General features: G+C 39.2%; 1 protein-coding gene across 6 annotated transcripts in view; it reads right to left on the reverse strand.

Moving 5' to 3' along the window:
* LOC311519028 (uncharacterized protein) overlaps positions 1-12722 on the reverse strand; it is a 101262-nt gene that overhangs the window by 2322 nt on the left and 86218 nt on the right. For 4 of the 6 annotated variants that reach the window (XM_084625183.1, XM_084625178.1, XM_084625180.1 and 1 more), the window contains 4 exons: positions 11451-11516; positions 8541-8647; positions 6200-6260; positions 2140-2345 (listed from right to left, as the gene is read on the reverse strand). In XM_084625183.1, coding sequence (XP_084481309.1) covers positions 2140-2345; positions 6200-6260; positions 8541-8647; positions 11451-11516 — 440 coding nt within the window. The remainder of the gene's footprint in view (positions 1-2139; positions 2346-6199; positions 6261-8540; positions 8648-11450; positions 11517-12722) is intronic. The other 2 variants (XM_084625179.1, XM_084625182.1) reach the window with 2 other exon arrangements.

The following is a 12722-nucleotide window of genomic DNA, read 5'->3' on the forward strand; positions in this document are numbered from 1 at the left end:
TTTAGATGGAACTTATTAAAATATTCCCTCTTCAAACTCTTTCACTGTTTTCCTCGTATTTCTGTGGTTCTCTAAAATTAAAAAAAAAATTTAGGTTTTTCATTTCACACATCAACTCCTCTTTAAGCTGATATAGGTGTACAGGAATGGGAAATATTAAAGTTATTGCAGTAATTTGTCACAGCCAAATGGTTTTGCCAAAGAAAACTACTGGACACACTGACTATATGTCATCTTCCACACACTGTTACAGAGCTAGAGATGTATGAAAAAAGTGTTTTGTATGGTGGGACAGAAAGGAAGAAACAGAAGTGTGGAGAAGACATGGGGAAACATGAATGTTGGGGAGATAAATAGCCACATTAAGGGAAGGCGGAAATACAGAAGTATAAGGTGGGTGAGCACTAGCAGTTTTCTGTCCTCTTCCCTTGATAGACAGCCCAACATGGGGCACCAGTACGTGGGTGCTGCAGCCTGGTGCCTTGGCCAGCTGTAACCAATAACCTTAGGCTTTCCACCAGGAGAACATCTATAGCTCTTCTCTGGCTCAAAGTGGTTTAATTCTCCAGCAATCTGCAATAGGTCCATCCAGTGGAGAGGGTAGGAGTACTCCCCTGCTGCCTTCTAGCTGTAATCTCCCCATGTTCCCTAATATCTTTTCTCCCTCTTCCCCAGCAGGCCCACTCCCTGCCTCATGCTCCATATGTCCTGCCATGCCTTGCTCACCCCTATAACTTCCTTGTGATGCTCTGATAAACCCACCCCTCATTGCCCCAATATAGTCCCACTCACCCTGAAGGCTACTGGCCAGCAAAAGGATTGGTAGCAAGGGTCTTGCTCTGATGAACCTCTTAAAGGTGGAGAAGCTTTCTTGGTGGTGAACCCTAAGACATTTGCCAAACCCAGACTGTGTCTTTGTTGTGGCAGGGTATGCTGGGCTTGTTAGCATAAGTAACTGCAAATTCAATCCTCCCCTCTGCCTGACTTCCCACCATTTCAAAGGGATAAAGCAGTGGATGAATGATGCTCCTATAGAGCAGTTTAAGTGAAAAGAAGGATCTCCCCCCACCCCACCAATGTCTGAGTTTCTGCATGTATTTGTTGGTCACTTGGCCCAATTTCTGACCTTTGTTCTGTGTTTACAGCTTCCACTGATCTCAAGGGGAGCCCTCTGTGTGCATTGGAAGGTAGAATTTGATGCTATAATAGCTCTGTTCTCAGAGTATTACAAGGAACTTTTAATCTATGGGGTAAAAGTGTATGACAGCTCCTCCAGGCTATACAGCACTGACCTGATGGGGGACAAAAGAGTAAATAAAAATACATGCCACATCTGGATTTTTCAGAACCACATCTTCCATGGTAAGAGAGAGGCACAGTGATCATTTATTGAGGGGCAAAGGTATTGTTATTGTATTTCTGATCCTCCAAACTATAAGACACATCCAAAACATCTTTAGAAAAGCTTAGTAGAAATAACCAATCTAAATAATTTCTCAGTGTATTTATCTGTATTACAGTGCTGTGGTAGCAACCTCATAACTATGGTTGAGATAGATTTTCTGTTCTAAACTTATGATTTTTGCTTTTCATTTTCTTCTTTTGGATAGAGAATATCCAATCTTTTTCTCATACTCTCTTAACTTTTGGGTGCATTTTAACTCCAGAATAGATAACATGGATTTTATTTGCACATGAGAACAGTTGACTGGTAAGAAATATATTAACAAGCATTCCTACAGTCAGATAAACTCGATATCAGCTTGATTTTAAAATTTCCAACTTGGTATGCATGGCACATAGTCCTGGATGAGGAGTATGTGCTTTGCTTGAAGAGATCTAGTTTCAAAATAACAAAATTATGGACATTTTAAAATGTATCCTGAGTTTGCACAGCAGGTTTAATCTTAACTTCAGAAGCAAGCACCAGGGTGTGATGCTCTGAATATTCACCAGCGAGGGTATTTGAAAGCTCACACTTACATGTATTTTAATGTGTGATCACTCTTAAGAGCTGCAATGTTTCAAGTAAAATTTACAAAAGGAATAAGGGGATGGAACCCTTATTATATATCATATAACAAATTTCTATTTCCAGTCTAAATTAAAGAGCATAGGCAAAGCATGTAGCATACTCACATTTCAACAGCTCTTTTATTTTCATGTTGTTTCTCCTTTGAATTGTTTTTCATTTCTTTAAAAACTAGGCGTGTTTTGGAGAAGCCCCTGTGACATTGCTCATGCGGTTTCCTATCTAGCAAAATGGGAAATGTGCTTCCCTCTATTCCTCTTTCAGTGGAGCTGTTTCCAGGTTGTTTATGATGACTTGGAAACAAGTATTCCATCTTGGGATAACAGAAGCACAAGAGGAGGTTACACAAAGCAGCCCTGCATTTTCAAAGCAGAACACTGCAAATTGTTCTTGTAAAAAAAAAAAAAAAAAAAACAAACCCCAAATGATATTGGAAACAAGGCACCTGGCAACATAATATGTTCAATTCAACCTCATATTCATATTGTGATTCATATTTGTTAGTTACTAGAACTAGATGATCCTCTTCAGACAGATAGCAGTTTTAGACTCTAAAGGAGACGCTCTCCCTGCTGTTCTGTGACCACTACTTCAGCTGGAATCATGCCAGTAGGGTCATACTCAGAGCTGATATCCAGTTGAAGTGCCTATAAAATCCAGACCATGATATAGCTCAGTGAACCATGCAGGAGACACTTTGAAAGAAAAGTTAATGAAATTTCCTTTTCAATCCAGCATCATAAATACCTGAAACCAGTGTAGTAATAAAGACCATTATCCAGTGTAAGATACACCCTTTGTGGACTGTGATGCTTTTTGGTATTTTTCAATAAACAGGCATCTCCAGTCATTTGGAACAGAAGAGAAATTATTTCCTTTTAATTTGAAATAACATTTCTTATTTATGCTAATAATCTGTCATACATCAAATGGGAATGCAAGAGATGATTTTTACCAGAATTAGATTGGCTTATTCCCTCAGTCTCCCTTCAGCTTTCATATATTTCTATAGCTTTTATTATTAGAAAATGAATCTAGTGCCACCTTTTTATGGCATTTTATAAAGATAGAGCCTACTGCCGATTCCATTGAGTCAATGGGAATTTTACTTTTGACTTCAGTGGAACCAGGATTGGACCCGGGGGGGGGGGGGAATGTTTCTCTGCCTTGAAGAGTTTTTGCATTATTTTAGCCATAACACATAACTACAATGTTACAATAAGAACTGTTAGAATTATTCATAACAATAAGACCACCAAACCAGTTTCCTGAGTCGGAGAGTTTTGATTAGCTCCTTGTGGAACCAGACGTCTTTAGAATATAGACCCCTCTGGTTGCTCCATTGCCCACTGGCCAGCTAGAAGGAGACAGGAGCCAATTATCTTCTTGCTCCCCACAATCTCTAATTTAAACCTGTGTCCAGCGTTTCTTGAGCCTGGTTCCCCATTTAGCTGAACTCACCCTCCCTCTCCACAGTTGTATAGGACCTGTGTTTTTAGGATGTTGTGGATCTGACCAATCACCTGGGTCAGGAAGGAATTTTTCTTATCAGGGCCAAATTGTAGGTGATTGAGTTTTTTTCGTCTTCCTCATAGCCTCATGGAGACACAGTTAGGCTAAATAGGAATAGGACTTAACATTAGGAATTGTATGACTACTTAGTCCATTGCAACTTGTAGCTGGTGTCCAGTGCAGATAAAAGGCCGAAAGGGCCAGCACCCAGAAATAAGAAACCTGGAATTTCACTGATGGACCTCAGGCCTATGGGGAAAAGGGAGACCTGAAGTCTGCACGGAGCCAGGTCCTTCTTTGATACATCTATCCTCTTCACAAGGAGGAGAGTGAGAGGATTCAGCAGAGCAATCTGAATCCTAGGGGTAGGCAGTGCAGAGTCTAGCCTGTGGTATGGGCGACATGATCGGAGCACTGTAAACCCCACATTGGATCCTCTTCTAGGCCTGGAACAGGGAAACAGGGCAGTAACACTGGGGAGGGGTGCTAAGTTTAGTAAAGTTTTGGCCTGCTGTTTAAAATCCATCCCAATGTCTGTCCTCAGCCACCTGAATGTCCTGATCGAGTCATCCAATGAATTCTAACATATGTATTGAAATAGATTATTCACTTATACATTTTGTCATTATTTGACCAGCTCTATAGATAATGGAATAATAATTTGTATATGATTTATTCTATACATTTTCCCCATTAATTGCTAAATTATTTATTAGCAAATAACTTTTTGACCAGTTGTAATTTCAGACAGACAGAGGAAACTGCTTATGGTGAAGTAAGATACAGACAAACTCCATTTATAGTGAAGTAGAATGAAAGTTCCTAACAGTTTCTGTGCCATGCAATGTGCAAACTGCAATTCCCATTACACTGAGCCTCTGCTAAGAGTAAAGGTTTTCTATTAAAAAAAAATCAAAAACAAAAACCCAATTTCATTGTAAGTGGGCTTCACTGATGACTCAAGATCTTAATAAAAACTGGCAAGTGTACAGAGGAGATGTAAAGAGAACTTTTATGCACAAAAAAGGTGGCATACTCGAGCCCAACATTTTAAGATTGCAGTGTTTAGAGTTAGAACCTAAAACCCATATTTAGGCAATTAAAGAAGTGACTTGATTTTCACAGGTGCTCAGCACCCACATCTCCACTGAAAAACGGGTTACTTATTTAGTGATTTAAGACCCTGATCCTGCAAACACTGATGCATATTTGCAGTATCAAGGCTTAAATATGGATTTAGGAACCTAATTCTAAAACATCCAGGTCTAGAAAGATTGGTCCTACTTCTCTTCTGAAACACTTAATGCTGTTTTCTTAACAGTAGTAGTAATCTATGCAAGTAATGTCCAAAAGACTCAGAAAATGTTTTAGTGAAAACCATCTCTTACACACAATTGTATACAAAACATGTTTTTTAATCTGTTCTGTGTGGAAAGTATGCTTCTAACAGAATATATGCCTAGGGGAAGTCACACAATCTTTATTTTACAATACATTTATATTATTCTACATCACTGCTCACATTCTCTTGTGTTAGGTCCCACTTACGTGGTGGGGACACAGGTCATGTTCGCACTACACCTTTTTAAAGTTGTATAACTTGACTTGGAAGGATAAAATTTTTATCAGTAAACGTCAGTAATCATCAATTTTATCATCCACAGTCCCAAACACAAGAAAAAATATTTCCATCAATAATAATCAAAATGGGCAAAGTAAGAAAAATTCTGCTTGAGAACTTATACGTTTGCTTTAAGAATATTTACTCTGTGTATTTTGACATGTGATGTTGACAATTTGTGTTTTACTGGTTATAAAAGCTTTAACTTTTTGAATCTCAATGTCTATTGTCATTAAATAACCACTGTCTGACCACTCTCATTGTCTGGCCCCTGTGTAATTTCCTGCAACTGTGAAACCTTAAAAACAATAATGATCTTAAAAAAAAAAAGCTTTCAAATAAATATTGATATTATTTGTCAAAATTATAAACAAATAAAAATCAAATTCTGCCAAGCCTAGGTATAACCAAGTCCCCTAATAATGCCTTAGTCCATTCCCCTGCTTTTAGCTAACATGTAATACTGCAAAGGAGATTGAAAATGAGGGAGGAGAAAAACTGTGGCCCCATTAAAGTTGATGGGAATTTTGCCTTTGACTTTAATGGAGTCAAGATTTCACCTGGGTTTAGTTTATTTAGTTTGAAGTTTATTTTAGCTGTTAGGTAAGTAGGAAGCTAATAGTGCGGACTGATTCAGGCATAATACATATAGGAATTGTGAAAACTTCCGCACATAGTTCTACTAATGACCCTCTGGCCTGAACCCTAATATTTCAATCCTGGGCCTCTACAGAGACTATCAATTGTAACAAATTGTGTGGTGGTTTTGTAAGGTGAAAGGCCAGTGCACAAATCCACATACTTACCACTGATCTGTCTGATATGCAGTCTGGACTTTGAAGCATACTGTAAAGCTTTAAAATAAAATCATATTCTAGGCATGTAGCATTTGTAGTGACAGTCAAGAAAAGCGCTTTAGTTATTACTTTGCGTTGGTGAACTATTCATTAAGACACTTAAGAAAAACAGCATTAACAGTAGTAGTAATCTATGCAGAAGGTACAGATGATAGCAATGACCATTTGACTACTAACCAGATCACGGACACTGTGCTCTTTTTCAGCAACTGCAAACTGGCCATTTTTCTCCAGCAGCCTGTTCCAGGTAGCACCAAACAGAGAAAAGCAAATTTAGAAGAAAGCAGTGAGGATCATCACTCTTTAAATACACAGCAGATGTTATCATAACTAGAGCTGAGCAAATATTTAATTTTTCAAACTGGTGGCCATGCTAAGGGGGGGAAAAATCCCGCTTTGGTTAATTTCAAATCAAAACTGAATTGTTTTTTCTCACCAAAATGAAAAACTGGAAAAAATAGTTTCAGATAGATTTAACTTGAAATGAAACATCATTGTGAAATGAAACATTTTGACGTTATTAAAAAAATTTCCCTCTTTTTTTTATTCAGCTCTAACTCCTTACTGAATATGACCTGAATTAGAGGATAGATTTGGTCGCTCCGAAACTACATTTTTGGGCATATTTACCATTCTCTAAAAAAAAATTTGCCCAGCTTAAATGATAACTCCTAAATAGTGTTCTTTGAGAGTCACCTCTGTCCATTCCCACTTACAGATATGGCATCTGACATTGAGATACGGAAGCACCTTGAAAACTTGTGTCTGCTGGGAGGACACATGAAAGATCTTGTGAGAGGATGACATCATTGCCCTACTTTGAATGAAGGACTGCAACTACCTCAGTTCCTTCTCCCTAACTACCGACTGAGTCCTCATGTTATATAGAGCTCTGGGGCAGAGGAGAAGGCAGATGGGTAGTGTGAATGCACAGAGATGACTCTTGAAGAATGACAGTTCACTTTTCTTTCTTGTTTGAGGCCCTCTGTGCATTCCCACTTATGGGAGATTAGCAAGTAGTGTCCCACCAGATGGAGGGTGGATGAGGAGTTCTTAGATAAATATGAACTGTAGCATTGCTCTCCCAAACTGGTCATTGACACGAGATGCTAAATCCAGGGAGTAGTGTTGTAATAACTGGGGGCCTGCACAATTACAGTAAACGTGTTCTTAACTGTAAATACTGTAAGAACGTTTATTAGCGGTCACAAGAACCTATAGCAACAAATGTTGATAGGAAAATGTGCAAAAGCAAGAGACTGAAATAGTCCAAACACAAAGGACTACTGATATAAAACTCAAGGACTGTATTAAAATTATGCCTGGTAAGTGTAAGACCAGAAATTAATGAACCAAAATTGGTGCGTTGGAAAGTACGCCTAGTGAATGAACAAAACAATGAAGGAATGGACTATTCTGCCCATTGCTACTTTTTGGGGGTCCTAAAAAAGAGACGGTGGGCTGAAAATTAGCAGAGGCTACTGGAATGCTGGCTGTCTGAAAAAAAAGGGAAGAAACGAGCTCCATCATTTTCACCCTTGCCATCTCCTGGGAGCCTGGACCTTCTTCATCCTGATCCTGAGATGTCCTGACCAGACCAGGCCAAGAAAGAGGGACCCAGATGGCATCTCCAGTTGTACTGGCTACGTCTGAATCCCGAATACCACCTGGGATGGGAGACTTTATTCTCCCATCCCACCCATCCCTCGTGTGTCCTTTTCCTTCCCCCACCTTACTTCTTTTCTTTCCTATCCCTCTCCTTTTGTCTAATAAAAGTCTGGCTTAGCGGGCCAAGACTTCATATTTTGCAATGCTGCTATAAGCCTGTGACTAGAAAGAGGCCGTTAAATACAGTGCCCTAAAAAGTCATACTGTGGTACAAGTCTGTCAGGTCTCAGAGGGTATGTCTCCTCTGCAATTAAAAACCTGCAGCTGCTCTCGAGGGGCTCGGACTAAGGGACAGTTTAATGACTGTGTAGACATTTGGGGTCAGGCTGGGTTTTAGGACCCTGCAAGGTGGGATGGTCCTAGAGCTCAGGCCCAAATGTCTACACTGCAATTAAACAGACCCTTAGCTCAAACCCCGCAAGCCTGAATCAGTGGACATGGGCCAGCCACCAGTATCTAACAGCAGCGTAAACATACCCAGAATGACTACTAAGACTATGTGCTGTGCCTGTGTTTTTCCAGCAGTGAGGTTACAAATGAGAGTCGACACTAGAGACAAAAGCTGCATGGCGGCTGAAATGGCAGCTGAGCACTTAAGTCCTCCTTGGAATCCCATCTTTAGTTTATCTGCCTTGGAAAGATGAAGGGCTCAGCCAGCCCTCCTAGGATTTGTACCAATGACTCCAAGGAGACTTGGTATTCCAACCTCACGTGTAGACCATTAAGTGACTTATGAACTATATCAGCTAACACAGCTGTGTGTTAAAAACAGAAAAATACAGCACACGAAAATGTCCCGACTTAACTTGCACAAACATCTTCATACAGTTTGTTCATAACATTAACTGACCTCTTGGAAGACGTCATATTAAGAAGGGCGAGATGATACATATGATGCAAGTAAATCAGATGTCGTTCATGGTGGAAATGCTTCCCAGTCCTTTTGAAAGGTTTGCGCTGTAAATAAAAAATAGCATGTAACAACTTATACAAAGTACGAGTTTATTGAGCAGAAGGTTGAAAATTCAAAGCAACTTTTATATTCAGGAAGAATGAAAGACGATGATTACTTTTAGGTTTCTGTACTAACTCTTACCTCCTGAAATATCTATGCACTTGATTCATTTGAAAAAGTTTTGAGCTTTGCACTCAATAGGTCCTACTACCAATACTGAAACAGTCTAATTTATTACAGTGACATAAACCCATAGTAACAATACAGAAGTCAATTTACACCTCGTATGTCAGATCAGCATGAGCCCAGTAAATTTTTAATTTAGTTTAATTTTCATCAAAGGAAACGTAAGTTTTCATATAACATACATTTTAAAAACACTGATACTTTTAATATTCACAGTCACCTGCAGCACACTTCCAGCTGCATTTAGCTTTCCCTAAAGTTCTAGCTGTCTGGTGCACTGAAACAGCTTATCCTAAGAGGTAGTGCCTTCCTCTTATTTTGATAAAGTTCATTCCTATCACTTTGTGGCTGGTCTGGTTACCCACAAGTCCACCCACTAGTACACTTCTCCCAGTTTGCATAGCATACAAATGCTTCCTACATTAATAACTACACCTGAATAATAATTTTTAGCTGTAATCATATTTTATCATTACATGGATCTCCTTTGGCTCAATCTTCTTCTAATTTATTCATAAGTTTGGCCTTCTTTGTAACCTGAACAATTCTCAACACCCAGGGATTGAGTTAGCCAATAACACTTCCATAAATAAAACAAAATAGAAAAGTTGTTTTATTTTTAATACAAATGGTTTGGTTTCTGGAGTTTTGAGCTACTTAAGGGCCCAGTCCAAAGCCCATTAAGTGAATCGGGGTCTTTCTACTCTCTTCAATGGGCTTTCCATCAGACCCTAGAAGCAGGATCAGTTTTTAATCAATGACTGAAGTAAATGGCCTGCTATACAGTGCCTTCCACATTCGACCCTCTCTGCAACCCTAATAAAAATCAATAGGCTTATATGAGTGAAATGAAGAGCAGAACTTGTCCCAGTCTATATGCTCAATGGACTGCTCAAGTACATTTAAAAAAACCTGTTCTTGTTACTTGTACTGTACCCCCATCATTGCATAGCCCTTGTATGTAAAAGACCAGACAAAAAGTCATTTCGAATACATGCTCAAAACAGCTAATGAAGTTATACACAACTTATATACAGGGATAAGTTGTAAATACCAAATGGCTAGTGTATGTGTTTTAAATTTTATTTAAGAAAAATTGACTTAATATACTATGTTCTCAATCCTCTAATGACCTCTGCATGGACAGATGCCTGTGCTTCAATAATCTGCCTATGTGGAGCTCATTGCAGGGTCAGAGCCTTTTATTATTCATATAAATATGTATATGCTATGAAGCATTATGTACATTTATGGTGCAATTTAAATAACCATTTATAAAGGTCCATATACTGCAAAGACTGAAATGTGTGTAACTTTACATTGATTTCAGTGGGACTACTCATGTGCATAAAAGTTATACAATAGAGAGCAAATACATCAATACTCATCTACTGAAATAATTAAAAAAATAGTAATTTCTCCACCCTGAAGGAAAATTATTACGGTAAAAAAAGTCACCCAAAAATCCTTCCACATTTTGCTGACTAAGTTATTTTAACTGGTCTGGTTATGAAAAGGGTGTTTCTTTGTTGCGGACATTTCCTTTCCTTGTCTTATAGTTTTGCCTTTAAAGCCATGTAGACAGATACAGATGGACAGATAGGTGTTTTGTTTTGTTTTGAAAAAGCTTTTGTGGTGAGAGAATCACTGTAACCAAGGTTTCATTGACATGAATGGCAAATAGGCAAGTTTACAGCAGGATTAAGCTAATTGATTAGAAAGCCTGATTGTGTCCCTGAAGGGCTGGATCCCTGAAGTGAACTGCATGGACAGAGGCACTGGATTTAAAAGAAAGCTTAGAAGAAGGTACAGAGTTGGCCTTGTCATTTTGGGGGTAGGGTAGTGGGGGAGGAGCCTGGCTTGTGAAATAATTTTTCACTGACCCCCTCCCAAGTGTGACAGAATCCCATCCACCTTTGGCACCCCACTATGCACAGGGCCAGCCAGCCTACAGACTTTGGAGAGGGGCAGCAAGATAAATCTTTGGGATACACCCCACATTTAACTGACACCGAAGGACTAGTATGAACAGCCTCAACTCCCATCAGGGTCAATCAGAATGTTAAGGGTGCTCAACACCTTGCAGTGTCAGGCCCAAAATGTTATCATTCATAATTTGTAATCAATAAACTCACAGAGCAGCTCCTTTGTTTTGAGTCTACATTTCATTTTTCAGGAGCAAAAAAACTGTGTCTACAGGGCAGCCCTGAATATCAGAAATGTTAAGTATTGGCGAGCTTCTGACAGAAAGTCAAAACCAGCTCGCCTGGCTTTGTAGTTCTCTAATCAGCCAAGTAAAGGTGACTTGTGAATTTCAGTGGCAGGAAGCAGTTTATAGTACAGTAACCTAGCCCATTGTCTGGGCTTTTTCTGCTCAGCTTCATTACTATTACCATGATAAAGACAAGTGTTTTTTCTACTTCCCTTTCTTCCCCTTCAAGTCTCTGCTTGCTCTTGACTCTTCTGAATTTCACTTTGATACTTCGACACCTTGGCTCCTCTCCCAGACAGAATAATTACAAGGGCTCAAATAAACTTTTTTCTTTCTTTCTTTCTTTTTTCTGGTGGGGAGGGTGGGTGATGCAGAGATGTTGTGAAGATTTGTTGAAGGAAACTCACCACCTCCTGAGTTCTGGATTGCTCTTCAGGTCTTTTCTGCAATTCAGAAAGCCAAGAAAGCAGCAGCTGTGGGAAATAATTCAACTCTCAGATTTAGCATGAAAGAGATAACTAAAGTGGAGCTCACCAAATATGGCCCATAGCTTCACTCATCTTACACCAACAAGACCTCAAGCCTCTGCCTCGAGAAGTTCAGAAGCTGACGGTAATTTAAAGTAGCAGCAGAAAAGCCACAGTCATGTGATCCAAAAGTTGGATAGAATATCTAACTCAGCTGCCTTGTTCAGGTCTCATTCAGCTAAAGAAAACAGAGAGCTAAGATTTTAAATAAGCATGGTCTACTGCTGCAACTGCATTCCTGAAAACAACTGTTAGCTTGCTCAAGTGGTGTGATCCAACATATCTGAGCAAAGCAGTTAAGAGACAGGCTGGGGATTTGAAATATCCAGCTTCAGGGCAAATATCCTGATTCCGCCCATGTACATAGGCAGAGTAACTCCATTGACTTCACTGGTGAAACAGATCAGAATCTGACCTCATGTACAGAAGCCCCTAACCAGTCACATTTTAATTGAAATTATATAGAATGAAATAATTAGGCCAACTTGTGCCTTCGTGAATAGCCATGCAGCCCCAAGCACATAAATAAGGTGAATGGGTGTAAGTAACAGAAGAATTTGGCTCACTGGCTGCAGATAGGACATTATTAACATAAGGAAAAAAAACCAAAAGCATTGGTATTAATTTTTCAGTCGAACAGAATTTGTAACCTTGACAGTGGTTAAACCATATGACTTGATGGAAGGAAAGTGGGATTCTATTCCTGGCTCTGCCACTGATTCAGTGTCTGGCCCTGGGCAAGTCCCTTGACCTCTCTAAGCTTCAATTTCCCCTCCTGTAAAAGGAGAAAAATAACACGCATATATCTCCTAAGTATTAGAAGCTACATTTATTAGTGTGTTTATTAGATTTCCTGATAAAGTACATTTATTTTTATCCACTGACAAACATGGTACTACTATAATTTAGCACTTTGTTTCCAAAGCAATGCAGAAATATTAATGTCTTACTATTCAGTTGCCAATTTAAAAAGCAAATCCATTAAGAAATATTAATAAAGGGAAAAAACCCTCTGTTTTATGGCTCTTTGAAAGGGCCGCACATGGTTCAGTAATGATGCAAAGGCAAAATGCCACCTATGTCATCAACATAATTTCCTAGGGTGCCTGGACATTCTCTGGAAGTCTCCTATGCAAATACAACCGTGCTTAG

Source organism: Lepidochelys olivacea (assembly GCF_965140295.1).
Source record: "Lepidochelys olivacea isolate rLepOli2 genome assembly, chromosome: 3".
NCBI lineage: Eukaryota > Metazoa > Chordata > Testudines > Cheloniidae > Lepidochelys > Lepidochelys olivacea.